The sequence below is a fragment of the Medicago truncatula genome, chromosome 5, assembly GCF_003473485.1.
Source record: "Medicago truncatula cultivar Jemalong A17 chromosome 5, MtrunA17r5.0-ANR, whole genome shotgun sequence".
Classification (NCBI taxonomy): Eukaryota; Viridiplantae; Streptophyta; class Magnoliopsida; order Fabales; family Fabaceae; genus Medicago; species Medicago truncatula.
The window spans coordinates 26,258,846-26,279,797 of NC_053046.1; the positions used below are offsets into that span (position 1 = coordinate 26,258,846).

Consider the following 20,952-nt stretch of genomic DNA (forward strand, 5'->3'; position numbering starts at 1 on the left):
CCAGTTTCGTCCATCATAGACATATTTATTGTTTTTTAGTTACACCAATTATAGATATATGCTTAGTATTTTTTAGGATTGACTTGAGGTTGAGTCCACTTGTGTTGTTTTAAATGTTTGTATTATTTGTTTGGGTTAACCTAAACTTTTGTGTGGATTTACTTAATTAGGTTTTATCTCCTCCAAGTTTTGTTCTTTTGTAAGTTATTTTTTTATTTTTTATATATAAATATATTATTACGAGTATGCATGAACTTGATTCTTGTTTTATAGGGGTGTCAACCTAGTCGAATATCTATTAAATAGTTTGATGTATGACAATAACTTAATTAAAAAATATAATATTATATGGATATTTATTATATAACTATATAAAACTGTGCAATTTCTTTTGAGTCATGTTAACTTATGCCTTTAAGGCACATGTTAAGTAATAAAAAACAACAACTTTGCATTGAAAAATATAACATGTCAACTTTTAAGAAGTTGAATGCACGACTTGTGATACAAATATTCCTATAATAAATTTTTTAACAATGTGCCCTTGAGAGCACAAGTTAGCATTTGTCTTTTTTTTTTAGAGAAATATTGTGCAAAGTTCAACTTCAAAATTTTAACATCAATTTTTGCAAAAAAAAACTATTTGTAATTTAAATATAACATTTTGACAAGGAATGAAGAGACATGTTATGAAGGAGAGTGATCGTATAACCCACTGATAAAAGCAGGCCATGGCAGGTGAAATTGGTCCATCCCTCTATAATTCCATTTTTTTCTACCACCATTCCCAAAGCTTGTATAAAGTCAAGTATCATTTTGCACTTTCTCAAGAGTTGTTAATACCAATTACCAATAGTACCACCTAAAATTAGCCTTCATTTTCGTTTCCATTGCTTCCAATTTCCAAATACGTTTCGTTTTTAACTTGCTTAAAGAAATTGCTAAATCACAAAGTTATAAAATACCAATAACAACAAAAAGAAGAATATCCCCCAAAATAAAAGAGTAATTTCATATTTTCATCATTCTAAGAAACCCCACTTTATAATATTTTTAAGCAAATAGTGTAAAATATCCCATCCAATCAACCAACAAATAATAATGGATAAAGCTGAACCAAGGAAAAAAGGATAATGATGAAGCTAAATTCAAATCAAAATTATTGATCCCTACGCTGGTGTGACCAAACAAAATCGTCGCAGAGATTATCGCCCCTATTAGAAATTTCACAGATATATTTTGCGACTCCGACACACGTATCAATGTATATGTTTTATTTTGATATCTTCAATTCTCTATTAAAATTTTTTATGAAAATTTAATATTTTAAAAATATTTATCGAGACGAATACAACATCTTACATGATATTGTTTATCTTTATGAATTAGTAGAAAAATATAGTCAAAATAATTGAAAGAAGATAAATGTAATTAATATTGTGTGGGGAAGAGAAATTATAAGTTGTTTTACAAAATTATCCTTAATAAATGGTATGGAAAAGATAAATGAAAAAATAATTGAAAGAAGGGAGAGTAATTAATAGTTAAGGATATAATAGGAAAAATAACATTAATATTTAATTGGTATTATAAAGCGACATATAATTTAGGACAATTTTTTTTCTTCAAAGCGACGTACAATTTGGGACGGATGGAGAGTATGTCATCTATTGAGAGGGGAAGAGAAGATCGTAAAAGAATATTTTTATGATTACAAGCAAAGTACAAGATCTACATCTAATTAATATTCAGGACTCTATTAAAAAATATATCCAATTTTAACAATAGTCCAATTAATTAGCTTTCCAAAGTAGTAATTTAATCAAATACATAGAGAGAACCTGAAACCGTGACATGACATCCTCTCATGCTGGCAATCCTAGGAGATTCCGTTACGTCACTATAAGGAAGGGATTTGGTTTAGATGCTTTGTCACGGCATGCAATCACAAACATATGGACCGTTAGATTAAGATTCGACGATCTATATTTCAAAATCTATTTTTTTAAAATTTAAATTTAGATAGTTTGATTTTGATCGAATAATTGAGATGTCAAACTTGCACTGATATGAAAAATAAAGATTGTTTAATTGTATTATTTAAGAAAAAATAAGTATGAAAAATAAAGTTTAAACATGCCAAAATCGAGAATTAATACGAATTAATATGGATATCAAACTTGAGGAGAGGAAGATCGAACAATTTAGATGTCGAACTCGCATCGATATGAAAAATAAAGTTTGAACATGCTAAAATTGATAATTAATACAAATTAATATGGATATGAAACTTGAGGAGAGGAAGATCGAACAATTTAGATATCGAACTCGCACCGATATGAATAATAAAGATTGTTTAATTGTATTATCTAAGAAAAAATAAATATGAAAAATAAAATTTAAACATGCGAAAATTGAGAATTAATATGGATATCAAACTTGAGGAGAGGAAGACTGAACAATTTAGATGTCGAACTCGCACCGATATATGAATAATAAAGATTGTTTAGTTGTATTATTTAAGAAAATAAATATGAAATATAAAGTTTAAACATGCCAAAATTGAGAGTTAATACAAATTAATATGGACATCAAACTTTAGGAGAGGAATAAACATATAGATTCAAGAAAATATAATATAAAAGATTTAAAATTATTATTTTTTATTTAGAAAAAGTTTAGATGAGTTAGACTCTACAAATTTACCTTACCGGTATTAGAGAATGTCAATTAATTTTTACATATCATATCATACACCACATTAAAAGTTGATAAGTTGAACACATGACCTTGTATGTTAATTAACTTTTTATCAATTGATTCAAGCCATTATTCATTAGGAAAAAGATTAAAACAATTTTAGTAGATGGTATTTTTTTTTATTTTTGTCCATCAAATTAATATATATTTTCATAAACCATCAAATTAACTTCTTAATATATATTTAGACCATCCAAAATTTTAACAACTTAAATTTTTATATTTAACCATTTACTATCCAATTTAATCTACAACATACTCTTATAAATTGGATTAGTATGAATAAAATTTGTCATAATCAAATTACTTTTTATTTTATTTATAATTTTAGAAACTTATTTGAAAATGTTTTATCTAATAAAGGACGAATTTAATAGTTTACTCAATTTTTTTTGATAAAATAGTCTAGTAAAATTTCAAATTTAAAAGTTCTGATCAAAATCAAGTAGTTTAATAATTAAAATATCTTCTTTTCAAATAAAAAAGTGAGATGTATGAGTTTTGAACTTTAATTTTACATATATTATTATTATATAATATAATATTTTTATCAATTGAGATAAACTTTAACGAGAGTTTATCAATCAATCTTTTTAATTTAATGTAAGAGAGATGAAGATAGGTTGTGGTAAGACAAATAAATCAGTCAATTTACAGAGAGGAAGAGGATATATGTATGTAGCCATCATACACATTTAAAATAACTTTAATACTTAATTAATGAATAAACACTGACCTAGGCAAAGCAGAGCTGGCACATTAAACACTCTTTTCTTTTCCTTTTCCATTTTCTTCTCCAAAAAAAAAAAAAAGCCTTCAATTAATTAATTAATTATTTAACATTTTTGTGTTAAAACTGAAAATACATCATTTCTTTTCTCTCTCTGTATACTCTCTCTTTCTATCCTCTTCTCTTCTTTGCTTTCTATGATTCCCACTCGTTTTTCTCCAAACACTTCAAAAAAGTAACATTAGAGAGAGAAAATAAAACAACCTCGCCGCCGGCACGAATCTCGCCGGAAAATGCACTGAGCATTGATTTCTCACCGGAAAAAGGTATATTCGAAAATGAGTGATACAGTGGTGAACGATGAAGTTGTTGAGGTTGTTAGTTCAACGAAGAACAACATTCCGGAGCCGGAGAAGGAAAGCAAACCTTCTCCACCGGCGGTGATTGCTGGAAGAAGCCGTTCACAAGGAGGAGGTAGAAGAGTGACACCGACGAGCTTCACGGTGGTTTCTGATGGTAGATCCGTTGTTGAGAGAGTACTTCCGAACGGAGATTTCTATGCCGGAAGTTTCTCCGGTAACGTACCGAATGGATCCGGGAAGTATCTATGGACCGACGGTTGCATGTACGAAGGTGAATGGAAACGAGGTAAAGCTTCAGGGAAAGGGAAATTTTCATGGCCTTCAGGCGCGACTTACGAGGGAGAGTTCAAGTCGGGTCGAATGGAAGGATTCGGAACATTCGTTGGATCCGACGGTGATACATATCGTGGGTCATGGAGCTCCGATAGAAAACACGGGTTCGGTCAGAAACGTTACGCGAACGGTGATTTATACGAAGGGTGGTGGAAGCGTAACGTTCAAGATGGTCAAGGACGTTACGTTTGGAAGAATGGGAATGAGTATGTTGGTGAATGGCGTAACGGCGTTATATCTGGGAAGGGTTCGTTAGTTTGGGTTAACGGAAACCGTTTGGAGGGTTTGTGGGAGAATGGTGTTCCGAAAGGACAAGGTGTTATGAAGATTCAACATGGTTTTGGTGGGTTTGTTTGGAATGACAATTTTGCCCCTGTGATGATGAGGAAACGTTCTTCTGTTGATACTACTGTTAGTGGTAGAGGGAGTTTGAATGAAAAGAATTTTCCTAGGATTTGTATTTGGGAATCTGAAGGTGAAGCTGGTGATATTACTTGTGATATTGTTGATAATGTTGAAGCTTCCATGTTTTACCGCGATGGGACGTGTTCCGATCCTGATGAGTTTCGAAAACATCCTTGTTGTTTCTCTTCTGAGGTTAAGAGACCTGGTCAAACTATTTCTAAAGGGCATAAGAATTATGATTTGATGCTTAATTTGCAATTGGGGATTAGGTAAATAAGAGACCCTTGTTGTTATTGTTATTTTTGTGTTTGAGTTTATTGTTTAATTTAATTTAACTCATCATGTTATGTGTAGATACACGGTTGGGAAGGAAGCATCGAAGTTGCGAGAGCTTAAACCTAGTGATTTTGATCCTAAGGAGAAGTTTTGGACAAGGTTTCCGAGTGAAGGATCCAAGATTACCCCGCCTCATCAAACCGCGGAGTTTCGATGGAAAGATTACTGTCCTGTTGTTTTTAGGTATAGCTCGTTTTTGTTGTTGAATATGTATACATGTTTGTTTGTTTTTAGTGTTGATGTTTTGGTGAGGTGACCTGTGTTGAAATTAATTCCGGTGTTTTGGATGATATTTGGATTAGAGTTGTTTAGCATGTTGAAATTGTGTTGTGCTTTGATGTTGACTTTGTTTTGCTTTGATTCTTCAGACATTTGAGGAAGCTGTTTCAGGTTGATCCTGCTGATTATATGTTGGCTATATGTGGGGATGATGCTCTCAGAGAACTTTCCTCTCCCGGGAAAAGCGGAAGTGTTTTCTACTTGACCCAAGATGACAGATTCATGATTAAGACAGTGAAGAAATCTGAAGTCAAGGTTAGATGCATGTGCTGTATAGACTTTTGTTGAATTTTGTGACTTGTTGAATATTACACGGGTTTGGGTTTGACGATATAATGCTAAGAACAAAACATACCACGTGGAAAAATGATTATTTGTCGTTTTTTTTTTTCTCTTATAGTCAACTGTTTAGTCAAATTGTTACTAGACCAGACAACTTAGGTTTCGTAAGGAGGTCTGGTCTATCTTTGTCGCTATTCGAATATCCCGGTTAAACGTAGATTCTTAACTTTTATAACGCAAGTTATGCAATTATAAGTTTTTGGCTCGATTGTACTCGCATTGACGATGTGTTATTTCTGACTTCCAACTTTTAGGTGCTTCTTCGGATGCTTCGAAGCTATTACAAACACGTGTCCAAATATGAGAATTCACTGGTGACAAAATTCTTTGGGGTACATTGCGTGAAACCAATTGGAGGCCAAAAGGTATGGATTGATAGATATATATTGTAGTTGTATGGAACGTTTGTACCATGTTTCCCTGTGCCTGACTTTTCATTGTTATTGGAAAATCAGATCCGGTTTATTGTGATGGGCAATCTTTTCTGCTCTGAATATCCAATTCATAGACGATTTGATTTGAAAGGATCTTCACATGGTCGTGCAACAGATAAACCTGAGGATGAGATTGATGAAACAACCACCCTCAAAGACCTTGATCTGAACTATGTGTTTCGTGTACAGAGAAATTGGTACCAGGATCTTATTAAGTAAGTTGTTGTGTTTGTTTGTTACATTTTTTTTTTTTTCTAGGTTGTACCTTACCAGTGAATCATTATAGAATACGTATCTGACAAGTTATGGTATTGTGTTCCAGACAAATTGAGCGGGATTGTGAGTTCTTGGAAAACGAGAAAATTATGGACTACAGTCTTTTGGTTGGCCTTCATTTTCGTGATGACAACACTTACGACAAAATGGGGTTGTCACCTTTTCTTCTACGCACTGGTATTGATCTATCACTCACTTCAGTGCATAAGGCTATGGTTTATGTTACACAAATTTTCAAACAATATTCTTTTCCCATTTAGGCACTCAGGATTCATATCATACTGAGAAGTTCATGCGTGGTTACCGCTTTCTCGAAGCAGAGCTGCAAGATAGGGATCGAGTTAAATCTGGAAGGTATGTCATGATCTGTTCTAGTTCCTTAAAATTAATGTAGATGGATAGTTAGGTTTAATTTATCAAATGGCTGGGTTTTTAAATGACTTGCTACCAAATCTAAATTGGAAAAGCTTTCAGGGGCGTTTCTTGAATCAGTTGAAATCTTTTATTAATCTCAGTAAAAATGAGAATTGTTTGTAATCTTGAGATATATTAGGGTTTGTGCTGTTGGTTGTTGTGTTATAATGCAAATATTATATATTATCTTGTTATCTCTTGAAAGTATCACAAATGAATAAGTTGTAGGCCTATAACACATGCCGGCTTAAATTCAAATTCTTTATTGGCATTAAAATTGGTTGATAATAATAATTCATGATAATAATTGTAAGTAGTTTGCATTATGTTGGCAAGTTAAGTGGGTATAGTTTTTCAGGAAATAGTTGTTTGTGGGACATATGCAAGCTGTGGTCTTAATTCATTAGATTTAATTTGATTTCTAATATATTTTTGGCCTGACAATAAATTCATTGATTGCAATCGTGTTTTATTCTTACCTTCTTTGCATTCATGTTCTTTCTGGATTTTTCCCATATACCATATACAGACACAACAATTTCAACTTTCTGTTACTGTGTACGTGGTCTGAAGATTCTGAATTGTTACTATTTTGTTACACTCTTAAACTGTTCAAGATTGTTGATATTTTCCATATGAATTCATATTTGCAAATTTTGTGACATGTATTAAGTAGGATTCTTCTTTCTTCAGGAAATCATTAATCAGGCTAGGAGCCAATATGCCAGCAAGAGCGGAACGATTGGCAAGGAGGAGTGATTTTGATCAATACACCAATGGTGGAATCAGTCATTTGAATCCTTATAGCAGTGGGGAAGCTTATGATTGCGTTCTATATTTTGGGGTTATCGATATTTTGCAAGACTATGATATCAGTAAGAAGCTTGAGCATGCTTACAAGTCTTTACAAGTTGACTCTACTTCAATTTCTGCTGTTGATCCAAAGCTATACTCAAAAAGGTTTCGAGATTTTATTGGAAGAATATTCATTGAAGATTGGTAAGCAGTGACCAGTTAGTACAAAATGAGGCTAAAATATCTTCTCCTGAAGGTTAAAAAATGCCATGAATCATATGATGATCACAAAAATCCAGGAAAAATATTTGGAAGTTTGAAACCCACTTGCAAAGGAGGGACCTTAGAGTTGACTGTTCATCAGATCACTGTAAGTGGGGCCTCAAAGAATCTCACTTGAGTTGGTGTTGTTTTTTGGCTGAATTTTGAAGATACAGCCATGATGATGATTTGCTGGATCAGGGAAAACATGTATATGAAAAAAATGGGTTGTATTTTTTTTTTGAAATGGGGTGGGAGTTATTTAATTTATTGTGGTTACCAATAGGATATGAATATGATGGAAAAAAATATAGGAAGAGGGGTGAAGGGAAAATTGTTTCCCTGAGATTAGATTAAAAAAATGCTTGGATAGTAGAAAAATAAAAACAATGTACAGTTGTTATACAAAGGGTGGATGGAAAGTTCTTTTTTCAACTAATTATTTATTATTCTTGAGGTATTGTGAATTTGAGATACATTTTTCAAACCATGTAATGAAATTTTTGTCTTGAATGCAAGTAAGTCTATTATCTATTGAATAAGCAGAAACAAGTGGGGCTTCTGTACAGTGTTGAAGGAAATTAAAAATGAGGGTCGTTGTGTTAGCTTTTTGCAGTGAAAGTGAGTGTGTTGGACTTGAAAAAGAGTTTTATTAGACGACATAAAAAGCAGAGAAAGTAGATGAAATAAAGATGTGTTGGCGTTTCTATAATTTTCCTCTGAATATTGTTCACCTTCTTGCTTTCTGTCTCTAGTTTTGTGCCTATAAATTAATACAGTTAAAATTGACTATAGTTTTTAAATTTTTGGGTTTTCGAGTACATAAAAAACACACCCTAGATTGGTAATCACGTCACGTGGTACCTGATCCGATTGCTCCATTGAATCTTTCTCGGTTGTAATTAAAAAGCCTTCTCTATTCTTCATGTATTTTATGTTTAATCATGATATTTTAATAGTAATTCTTAGCAGTAATAGCAGCACTTTGTCACCTATGCTGTGTATTTTGACCTTGTCTTTTTGAGGATATTAGTGTAATGATGTTTGTAATGTCTGTTTGCTCTGAATTAACGTTTGTTTGAGTGGTTAGAGTGGGGACCCATCACGTTTTTTTCTCTCTCTTTGTAATAAGCTGATTAACGATGGGTGGATTTCAAGCGTGGCTTCCACGTCCTTTCATCTCCCACTCACTAATTCACACTAACCTTCTTTTCTCTTACCGTAAATTCGAAAATATAATCATCTTGTCTTTTACATCATTTTAATATTGAAGCTCTAAATCTTCGTCACTATCAAATATGCCAGATTTGAATCATTGATAGATAGTAGGCTAGATATGTCATCTGTTGCCAAGTCACAAATATTTTACTTGGATATGTATACAAACTAGTGTGATACCCGTGCGTAACTAGTGTGATACGCACGGGTTAATGTATCTGTTATTGAACAATGTAGTTTAAATAAAACAAAATAAATAATGACACTAAAATTCAAGTTGATATAATGATTAAAACAACAAAGTAGATAAACATACAACATGCAATAGATATTAAACAAATGACAAACAACTCATGATTACAAATTACATTACACCAAATAAATGATATCGACATAAAGATTCAAAGGCTACTAACCAGCATTAAAAATTAGTATAACACCTGTACTCAATTCTTCTTTGTGACAATATTATCAACCATATTAATGATCCATGAATTTTTCCCAAAGGATTTTATGAACAAAATTCATGTTAACACATTTATCATGGATAAGATGAAAATGGGCAATATGTTAAGAGTCCCGATCAGAGAGGACATGGTCTGACAATGTGTTTATAAGTGGGGGCAATCCTCACCTCACAAGCCGGTTTTGTGGGGTTGTGTTAGGCCCAACCATGATTTCTAAGATGGTATCAGAGCCTCTCCATGATCCATTGGACCACCTGCTATTAGTTTTCTATTATCGAACCACCCAACATTTATGTCCACGAACCAAGCCTAATAGTGCTTGTCATGAGGGGGTGTGTTAAGAGTCCCACATCTGAGAGGACATGGCCTGACAATGTGTATATAAGTGGGGCAATCATAACCTCACAAGCTCGGATATCACATAAGTGGGGCAATCATAACCTCAACAATTATATTTAACAACTTGGAAACGTCATGATAACATCATGGATAATAATATATCACAATCACTTCATAAATGAAACATAGCTCAACATCTTGACAACTTATCATCTTCGACTCGACAATGTGACTATGCAACTTAGACCTCTTATATGCATGTGGTACCAATCCAGGGCATCAAGCCCCCATCGCTATTTGAGTATTAATATACTTCCAGGGCATAAAGCCCCCATCGCTATTTGAGCTAAAGCTCCATCGTATTAAGTACAAAGCTCCAGGGCATCAAGCCCCCAACAATGAAATGCTAATGCATGGACTCAACCTCTTAAACATCTTAAATCGACAAACTCTTATATAATCCAATAATTTGGAACTTCATCATCTTCATCAACTTAGACCGACTCATGCAGCTTAGTTAAATAACAACAACAACATAGGCAGTATACAAAAACAACATGACATAATGATATCAAATGCAAGTCAACAACATCTTAATTATACATTCATATCTCAAGTAATGCTTATAACATTATATCACATCATATTCAACATCAACACATCTTAAACAGCTTCACAGATTATAGTTAACATCATCATTAAGTTTCAATACTACCCCAAGGTTCAACTCTCAACTACTAGTGCAACAAAGGTCGCAAAAACCTAACAAGACTCTCTGTTTCTGGGTCACTCGCGAGGCGAGAGCCTCTGCTCGCCGTGGCGAGTTCAGATCAGAATTCCAAAAGTTTCATTCTACAACCTTTCCAGGTTCAATCTCATCCTACATTCTTTCCTAATCATTATTAGACATGTTCAGGCACTGAAAAGCATCTAAGGATCAACTCAAAAGTCAAAATCACGAAATCTTGCATGCTCTCTGGTCAAGCTCGCTAGGCGAGTACATCTGCTCGTTATGGCGAGCTGCAGGGTGCAACTCGCGAGGTGGATAAGGTTTGCTCGCGAGGCGAGCGATGAATGTCGCTACGGGCAAAAGTGCAGTTTTTCATAAAAATCATCAATTTTCATGGTTTTAAGCCTAACATCGATTCCATAATTCATCCTACACATTATCTAAGGTCTAGGAACAGTTTCTACATCAATATAACAACTTTTCACCGTTTAATCATCAAATTCTATCATTAACCCTAATTCTCCGACTTCTCTAATTCAATCCTACACTTGCCAAATATGATCATCAGACTTACATAGATTAATAGAATTGTAAGTTAGTCTCACCCTTACCTTATAGATCAAAATCGCAGCCCTTCTTGGTGGTTTCCCTTCTCACAGTCAACAAAGTCTGTCAATTCTTATCTGCACCTTTAGAGGATCACTGGAAAGCAGTAAAAAGGATCCTCAAATATCTGCAAGGCACTATCAACCATGGTCTCCTTATCATCCCTGCATATTTGCATGAACCTCTAACTCTCACAGGTTTTTGTGATGCTGATTGGGCTTCTGACCTAGATGACAGAAGAAACACCTCAGGTGCTTGTATTTTCTTAGGCCCTAATCTCATTTCCTGGTGGGCTAAGAAACAGCCTCTTGTTGCTAGATCCAGTGCAGAAGTAGAATACATGAGTCTTGCACAAGCCTCTGCTGAAATTTTGTGGCTACAGTTTCTCCTACAGGAACTAAAAGTACCTATTAAGGTGCCTCACATATACTGTGACAACTTGAGCACTGTGTCTCTGGCTCATAATCCTGTGCTTCATTCCAGGACCAAGCATATGGAATTGGATATATTTTTTGTTAGAGAAAAAGTCCTTCAGAGGAGTCTGCTTGTTTCTCATGTTCCAGCACATTATCAATGGACATACATTCTCACCAAGCCTCTATCTACATCCAGGTTCTTGGAACTCAGAGACAAACTGAGGGTTACCAACCTCCTCAGTTTGAGGGGGGAATGTTAGAGTATATAGAGACTAAGACTTTATGTTAACCAGTATAAGATAGCTTAAGTATCATAGCTTAGCCTCTTAGAGTGTGACATGTGTCATCACTTATATGAATCTAGAATGCTTCTATAAATACATTGTAACTCTCAGTTTATCATTAATATACAGAACTACAACTTTCTCTTCTCTTCTCTCTCTTCTCTTTCTCTCTCCTCTAACTGAATTCAGTTACAAGCTTCACCATTGTTCATCAATGGCGGTTGCTAATTTCTAATAGTTATAAAGTGCGTGAGTTAAGTCACACTGCGTGACTTAACTCACGCAGGGGTATATTTGGAAATCATGCTGGACGCGAGCAAAATGTGCTGGGGAAGAGCATAAATAATTCATCCCACACTAGCACATGTGTGACATGTCATCTCTTCCTCTTGTTAGAAACCACAACCAACCGAAATATATGTAAAAAAATAAAATAAAAATAATTAATGACATATGTTAGCCTGTTAGTGTTACTTACGGGTTTTCCTATTCCTAATTTAACGTTACATTCATGTCTTTGAGGCGGAGCTACATATGCCCTTATGTGGGCATGTGCCTCATAGGGGCAGACTTGGTTTCACAAAATCAGTGTGGCACAATTTTTTGCAGGTCGTCATATATATTATTTCTCACAATATTATTCATAAAAAAATTGTATGAATAGTAGATTAGTGGTACATATGAATGGATTTTACTTTAGGTACTCCGGTTCAACACTTGCATTATGCACTTTTTATGGTATTATTAGTTAAAATAATATAGTTAAAAAGCTAAAATGAGCAATATGTTAAGAGTCCCGATCGGAGAGGACATGACCTGACAATGTGTTTATAAGTGGGGGCAATCCTCACCTCACAAGCCGATTTTGTGGGGTTGTGTTATGCCCAACCACGATTTCTAAGATGGTATCAGAGCCTCTCTATGATCCATTGGGCCACCTGCTATCAGTTTTCTGTTATCGAACCACCCAACATTTATGTCCACGAACCAAGCCCAATAGTGCTGGTCGTGAGGGGGTGTGTTAAGCCCAACCACGATTTCTAGGAATCAAACCCAAGTACCTTGGATGAAAGAGGCGCGCCTTTACTATAACGCCCACTTTCGCTTAATTATTTATTTAATCGAGTTTAGGCGATTATATTATATTTTTATAATATATGTGTGAGTTTTGTTGATTTAAGATGATTTAAGTTGTTTTGGATGTGTTTTGATGATTTGTTAAGATTATGAGACTTATTTTATTGTTAAATAAAATAAGATTTGATAAGAAAATAAAAATATAAAATATATTTAGTTGATGGCTGTTTTGAGATTTTAGAGAGTTTTAGGGGAGATAGTGAGATAAGATAAGATATTAGGAAGAGGTATATAAGAGATAGACCTAGTTTTAGAAAACATTGTACGTACGACTGTTTTTGGAGAAAAGGGAGAAAAAGCCAGAGAAGAGAGAATCACCTATGAGTGCTGCGATTTTCTTCATACAAGGTAAGGGTGAGACTATTAATTCAGTATTGTTAATTGATATAATTCTGATGAATAATTGACAAAGTTAGGATTGATTTAGAATAGTTTTGAAATTAGGTCAAATCCCTAAAATTGATGATCAAACGGTAAAAGTTGTTTAGATTGATGTGGAAACCGTCCTATAACCTTAGAATATGTTTAGGATGAATTCTGGAATTGAAATTAGGCTTAGAACCTTGTTAGTTGATGAAATTTGTGTGAAAACTGCATTCTGTCCGAGCCAAAATTCATCGCTCGCCATAGCGAGCTATGATCCTCGCCTCGCGAGTGATGAAGTTCATCGCTCGCCACGCGAGCCATTCCCTTCGCCTCGCGAGTTACAAGTCATAGCTCGCCACGGCGAGCAACCCTACTCGCCATAGCGAGCTTGACCAGAAAGCATGTCATTTTCTGAGTTTTTGACTTTTGAGTTGAACCTTAGATGCCTTTGAGTACCTTTAGGTGCCTACTATTGATTAAGGAATGATTTAGAACGAGATTGAACCTGGAACAACCTTAGTTGGGATTCTGGCTTGTACTCGCCATGGCGAGCAGATGCTCTCGCCTCGCGAGCACTTTTAGAACTGAGTGCTTTTGAGGATTGTGAGACCTGAGCTGTTTGGATTGGTTAGGAAAGGAACTCTAGGTGCTTGTGAGACCTATTAGAGATATTGACTGAGAACTGTGAAGCCTTTATGATATACTAAGTGATTATGAAGTGAATTATGGATTGATTGCCCTTACTTGAATTATTGTTGATTGATCAAGAATTGTTGAGAATGATTTGTTATTAAGCTTGACGTGATTTGATTATGTTGCAATTGTTATTAAACTATGTTGCATGAGTCTGAAATAAGTTGATGATGAACTCCAAATTATTGGATGTATAAGTGATAAGTTGTTTAAGATGTTTTGTTGTTCAAGTCCATGCATTAGCATTCATTGAGCTTTGTCCTCACCATGTTTGGAGCTTTGTCCTCCATACGATAGGAGCTTTGTCCTCCACACGATTAAAATATATTAATACTATGATGACGATTGATACCACATGCATATAAGTGTCTAAGTTGCATTGTCACATTTGTCGAGTTTAAAGATGTTTATGTTGTTGATGATGAATGAAGTTGTGATTATGTGATAAATGTTTATCAAAGATGCAATGTTGATTAAGACTGATTATGATGTTAATTACGATTTCGTATTATATTGATTAATAATATTGTGTTATGAAATCTCACCCCTTCTGCTTGAAAATGTTGCTCTTCGTATGAGTAACTTGCAGGTGATCGTGCTTAAGTGTGCAGTTTGCTGTTGTGAGTGGCCTTACCTCACTGAGTCGTCTAGGTCGCTCTGATACGTAACAGGATGGGGTTATACGTCATGCATGCTTCATTCTTTTACGTGAACTATTACGTTATGTTATGATATTGATTAACTGTTGAGATATTTTGATGGGGCCTACGTGCCAAAACGATTTATGGATTTCGAAATAATTTTCCGCTGCATTGTTTAAGTATTTGGTTAAATTGTTATTTAACTAATTTGGATTATGTTAAATGTGATATCCCATTTGTTTATGTGGTTTACTCTGATAAATGTTTAAGAAATTTTTATATTGGGAAAACGGGGTGTTACATTTACCATTAAAACACACCATACACATGTGAATAATTAACAAAATTTTATTTATATAATATATCATTTAGCTAAAATTTTTTTAAAAAAATTGGGTCTGGACTAGTGTGACACTTGCCACAGTGGGCCTAGTCCAGATCCGCCCCTGATGCCTCCACAAATAATATAATTCTAGTATTAATAATGGTGTTAAGCCTACTTCATGCCCTCATTAGTTAGTAAAAAAAAACAAAAAACAAAAAAACTCATTATCAAAGTAAAATTAGTCAAATTATTTAATATCTCAATTAAAGTTGAGATTCTATACAATAAAAAAAAAAAAAACCAACTTTGATATGACAACAATGAGAAATGTCAAGCTCTTCTAAGAATGGCGTCTTATTCACAACTTCCTTGTAAGCTTCACTTGAAATTTCATGGCATCCTTCAAGCCGTATGCATCTTAGGTGATGACTTGCACTGAAAATAAATTAATAAAAAAACAAAGGATGGAAAGAAAAATACTTAAACTAATCATTATAAAAAGTAAGTTCTACATTCAAAGGATGTACCAAAGAAAAATAATTATTTATTGTAGCACTCTTTCCGTTTCATAATAACCGAATCATTTGTAAAAAAAAAAATTGTTTCAGACAAATTGATTAATTTCACTTTTCAATACAATATTAATTACTTTTTTTCAATTATAACACTAATTAATACAACTTTTGCTATTGGATGTGGCATTATTTTTTGATATTTTTTCTTCTCACAAGCAAGTATAATAAGCCTCCCTTTTATCTCTAGACAACATCACGTTTGAAAAGTGAAAACAATTGGAAAAATGAATATAAAATCTCGAACATAGTATGACAATAACCAAAACAACTATGAATGAAAGCAACTATGACAATTGGATATCAGTTGTAAATTTGTGGCATATTAAACAACAATAGGGGGAGTAATATGAAATTAGATTGCATTTTTCTTATGTAATCGTAGACAGAGAAGAAGATTTTTTTAATAATGGTCTTGCCTTGTGTTTCGAATTTTTTTTTAGGGAAGAAATTCATAGCCTTTCATTATCAATCAAAGTTTGGATACATGATGGTACATTATTATAGACATGGAAGCTAGCATGGGATGGGGCTACCCAGTTGCAGATCTCCTTGGAGACCTGCAGATGCCACTGCACCCCCCAACTTCTCTATAAATATCATATTAGTCATAACATGTCACATGAGTAATGGCTGTTGCAGGGGTTAGACAACCCCCTAACTATCTTGAGGGTGTGTGTTTGAATCTCCCACACCCTCTTTTTTATATTTCAACTGTATTTTTAATGTTTTATATTAAAAAAAATCACTCCTGGCGAGACCTGAACAAGCGTCCTCCAAGTATCATTCAGGCTAACGAACCACATCCTAATCCTGGAAAGTGTTCGAAACTGTTTAATATATATTCTATCGTTATTTGGAACCCCGAACAAAATAACTCAAGATCCTCCACTGGGGTTACCTGTGCTAATTCATGAGTAACCTCATTAGCTTGTCTCGTATTAAACTCGACATAAGAGTTATGAAAACTATCGATAAACAGCTGTCTACAAGCATATGCGATACATCCAAATTCACCATGATAAACTATACGTCGTGTGAAGGCCAACAACCTCTCCCACATCAACATCACAAAGGGGAGAAAAACAGTCTATCTTCGCGAGAACAAACACACCTAATCGTTTCGAAGACATATTCTAATACCTACCATATTCGAAGAAGATAAGAATGAGGCATCAATGTTACATTTGTATCTACCTCGTGCCGATTTTATCCACTCCACCACTTTGATTTTATATTTTACTAATTCTTGAAATTTATCATTGATACAATTCAATACAATATCTTTAGATAATTTCTTTTTTGAGAGAATCTTTAGATAATCTTTTAAAATCATAAATATGTAAACATTTATATAAAGTAAAAAGAAGGAAATGTCAATTGATATATATATATATATATATATATATATATATATATATATATATATATATATATATATATATATATCGAGCTGGTTCATGATCCAAACTAGTCGAGCCAAACATAGTTTAAATTCAACTCGTTTATTTAACGAACTTAATTTTGAGCTCAAATTTAGCTCATTTGATTCATGAACCAGATTCAACAAATTAATTATCAAATTAAGTCTTGAACTATTTTCAAGTTGGTTCAGTTCATTTTCAGCCATAATTAGTAGGATTGAGATTACAAAATTGAAGTTATTATTACATTTATATGAATTAGTTTTTAGGTTTCATACGTAATTTTTTTTTTTTTTTTGACAAAGGTCTCTTACTTAAATTTGAGCCATAGATTTAAAAGATACTTTAACTCATATAAACACATTTCTCTCAAATATTACACAAAATAATGCTTAGAGATTGGAAAATATATCATGAGCGGATGCTAAACCCACATTTGATGAATGTTGAAATTTTCATATTGCATTTCAACATATGTGAAGGGAAAAAAACAAGACATGAAGTAATTAGGCATGGGAATGGGGCGAGGTGGAGTTTTGCTGTCATACCTAGAAGTAATAATACGTTGGTTCGAGAACACGAAATTGATGACTGCTTCATATTGAGCAAGTTATTACTAGTATAGTTAACAAACATTTTAAATCTCAAATTATAATAGGTTGCGGTGTTTGATGTTAAAATTCTCACGTATTAAAATCAACGTTTTAATATTGTGCAAATTTATAATAGGTATCATGTATTTACACAAAAAATAGTGCATGTATAAAATACTTGCAATACATGTACATATTCTTTTTACACAAAAGCTTGTTAAAATACAAGTCACACAAATACTTACAAATAAATACAAGTCACACCATCTTCATGAACAAACTAACCTTCAACTATAAGACATTTTAAATACTAAGTTTCTTTTCTTCAAAACAAACTAAGGTTCTTAATATTATAATAGGTATCATGAACAGTATCATGTATTTACGCTTCTTAATATTTATTTTTATTATCTCTATTTTTACAACAACCACGAATGCTTTCATATATGATCGTATTGTTGTCGTTCACCAATGGTCTCCAGCATTATGCCGATCATCATCATGCTCACTAAATCCACTGCCCATGTTCACATTACATGGGGTGTGGACGGGATTACTAATACCTAATAAACCACCTCCAACGAACTGTGTGTCAGGATATTTTGGCAAGGTTTATGACGAAAATGTGGTAAGTTTGTTTGAACCATTTACAAAAGAGGGGAAAGGGAGGATATTAAAGTTTTAGTGTAGTTATTTTTTATTTAAATTTTTTTTTATTTATTAATTTATATCAAGTGGGTCAAAGAAAGTTACTCAAAATATTTCATCAAAAAACAAAATATATGTAAAAGTGGATCAAAGAAAATTGATGTGTTTGGACTAAATTTTAAACCAAATACATAAAATTTGTTTGACTCGCTTTTTATTATATTTTGTAACTGAGAGAGTACCAAATATTACTTCGACACATTAATAATAGTGAAGTTATAATTTAACAATACTTTCTGGAGGTTAATCTTTTAAACCATATATATGAGAGAAAAATAATAACAAGAAAGAATAAAAGAGAAAATTAGACCAAAATTTAGAAGATTAATATAAAATTGATAACTAACATAGTATTAGTGCTTCCAAACCTCCTAAATATGAATTTGAGTTTACATTAAATAATCTCATTGTTGTTTTATTTATATGGTGAATAAAATTGTTCTGTTCTTTTTCTTCAATAGTGTAAAATGAAAGAAAGGGAGTTGACGCGTATTTGGATCGATTTCCAGCATGGTGACGATAATGAATTTTGGAAAGCCCAATGGGATATGCATGGTAGTTGCTTTTACGAAAATTTCAATCAAGAGGCATATTTTCAAATGGCCATAGATCTTTATCAGGAAGTTGATCTTGTTAGAGTTTTGATGAGTCAAAATATAGACCCAATATATGAGCAGGACTTTGAACTAGAGGATCTTAAGAATAAACTTCGAGATGCACTTGGTGGAGTAAGGGTTCAAATTAGGTGCACAACTCCAACCGATCAGAATGATCGTCCTCTACCGAACGAAATTGAAGAAATCAGGGTATGTTATGACCCAGTTGGAAACCAAAGGGTAGATTGTGAAGATCCTGATATAGGTTGTGGAAAAATAGTAAAATGGTTTATCTAACAAAATAATAAACCTTTTTGGAATTCAAGAAATTGTCTATGCAATAAAGGTTTATATTATTTTGTATTTCCTTTTAATTGTTTCTAGTTGGGTCTTTAGTCTATGCAATAAAGGTTTGTATTTTCTTTTAATTGTTTTTAGTTGGGTCTTTAGTCTTTAGATTCATTAGGGTTATTATCCATTGTCATTCCTATATGTAGTGTCCTTCACACATCATTGAAGCTAATGAATAAATCAAAATGTATTTTATTTTCTTTAGTTAATTTATCTTTCTTGTTCTTTACTTGTTTTATTACTTTGTTTATTTTATTTCCGGTAATGTAGTTCTAGCTCTCTATCAGCCTCATTAGTTGAAGTGTGATTTTTTTTTTTTTTAGAAGTTTATGTTGAATATCTTGTTTTAGGTTTGAATTCATAATTTTATAACAAAAAATACAAGCATCCATAATGGCCCTAAATTTTGTGATATCACCGCTACCTCTCAAAATAATCAATGACTTTCTTCGAATCAACTTCAAACTTAACATTCACTAATTCTAGTTCATTGATTCACACAATATCGTGATAAAGGTCGGAAAACCACATATTTTTTTGTAAGCCTATATCATCCCGTATACACATCTCACTTCTCACCTTGTCGTGGGTAGATGAAAACGACACATTTATATTGCATTTGAGTCTCCTCACTATAGTTTCTTCCATCTCGACACCCCCCACTTGGCATGTGTTGTCGCCGCATTTGATTGGATGTAGCTAAGACATTTTAATATCTAAGGCATTTTTTTAAGGGATTCAAGCCTTTTTTTTATATTCATATTAGGTCTTTTTATTTTTAAAACCTAATTAATATATTTGTTTGTTGGTGGGCTTAAGACCTAAAGCGAAGACTTTAATAACTTTTTCCTTGGTCCGGCCATGTACAAATGCAAAGAGTCTAATCCATTTCTATCTTAAAATAAGCAAGAACCTTATAAGTTGAAAGTTAAAAAACAAAATAGCACTTGGTCACAATGTAACTCAATGGGAGTTGCCATCACAATCAGCACATCTTTGTGAACAGACCGTATGTGCAACTCCGAAGGGGAAAAAGTGTGTAGAAACTACTTCCAAAAATGTTGATTTTCCCTTGGTAGTGGGTGGGTTGAAGGAGATGATAAGTGTGTAGGCATGATAGTTTCATGACAATGGGTGGGTTGAAGGATGTAATGGTTCCTTTATTTTACATGTAAGGCTATTTGCTTCAATCAAATTAGGTAGTGGGTCGTATGCACATGGTGGTTGGTAGTAAAATCTACTTTTGTTTCTTCAGTTTTTACAAATTGGTTTGATGTAAATAGATTAAATTATGTAATTCATTAAGATCATGAATCAATGAAATAATATCATAATTAATACTCTTAATAATATCATGAGGGGTTCTTGATGGTGGATCACAGACACAAAAACCTGACACTTAATGGAGATATGTTAATGTATCAAGTGTGAGTCCAAATTTTACATTATAAGAGTGGTTATTGAGCAACGTATAAGTAAGATGACTCATATACCTAATACTTTAAGACTTTGGGTGAAGATGTGTTGTCAATCTCACTTGTGTGGTTGATCTTAGCCTAATATGATTATACAACCCAATGTAGGCTCGCGGAAGTCCCAACTTTATGATATTTGTTACTTTTTTGCCGTCGTTTGTTTGATTTTTTTTATCTTAAATTTAAGTTTTTGGATCCCATTCACTTTCATGCAAAAAAAAAAAAAATCATTTCAATCTCTATTATTTCAAATTGACTAATACCTCAAATTCGTTACCACGTCA

At 33.2% G+C, this 20,952-nt stretch overlaps 2 protein-coding genes across 2 annotated transcripts; both read left to right on the forward strand.

The window, feature by feature from the left end:
• The first annotated feature begins 3,628 nt into the window (after positions 1-3,628).
• LOC25495021 (phosphatidylinositol 4-phosphate 5-kinase 1) lies at positions 3,629-8,240 on the forward strand. Its single transcript, XM_024784090.2, has 8 exons — positions 3,629-4,859; positions 4,945-5,109; positions 5,295-5,460; positions 5,802-5,912; positions 6,003-6,196; positions 6,304-6,434; positions 6,518-6,611; positions 7,365-8,240. Exons 1-8 carry the CDS (start codon positions 3,829-3,831, stop codon positions 7,672-7,674), a joined length of 2,202 nt encoding a protein of 733 aa, XP_024639858.1. The 5' UTR covers positions 3,629-3,828; the 3' UTR covers positions 7,675-8,240.
• Positions 8,241-17,894: 9,654 nt separating this feature from the next.
• On the forward strand, positions 17,895-19,225 carry LOC25495023 (ribonuclease MC). Its single transcript, XM_013598542.2, has 2 exons — positions 17,895-18,166; positions 18,708-19,225. Exons 1-2 carry the CDS (start codon positions 17,903-17,905, stop codon positions 19,137-19,139), a joined length of 696 nt encoding a protein of 231 aa, XP_013453996.2. The 5' UTR covers positions 17,895-17,902; the 3' UTR covers positions 19,140-19,225.
• The last annotated feature ends 1,727 nt before the right edge of the window (positions 19,226-20,952 follow it).

Bases quoted from the DNA above. Each gene is read 5' to 3' on its own strand.
- LOC25495021 (XM_024784090.2), top strand. From the start codon at position 3,829: ATGAGTGATACAGTGGTGAACGATGAAGTTGTTGAGGTTGTTAGTTCA. The intron at 4,860-4,944 runs GTAAATAAGAGA...TGTTATGTGTAG, and splicing joins AATTTGCAATTGGGGATTAG to ATACACGGTTGGGAAGGAAG. The intron at 5,913-6,002 runs GTATGGATTGAT...TTGGAAAATCAG, and splicing joins AACCAATTGGAGGCCAAAAG to ATCCGGTTTATTGTGATGGG.
- LOC25495023 (XM_013598542.2), top strand. From the start codon at position 17,903: ATGAACAGTATCATGTATTTACGCTTCTTAATATTTATTTTTATTATC. The intron at 18,167-18,707 runs GTAAGTTTGTTT...TTTCTTCAATAG, and splicing joins AGGTTTATGACGAAAATGTG to TGTAAAATGAAAGAAAGGGA.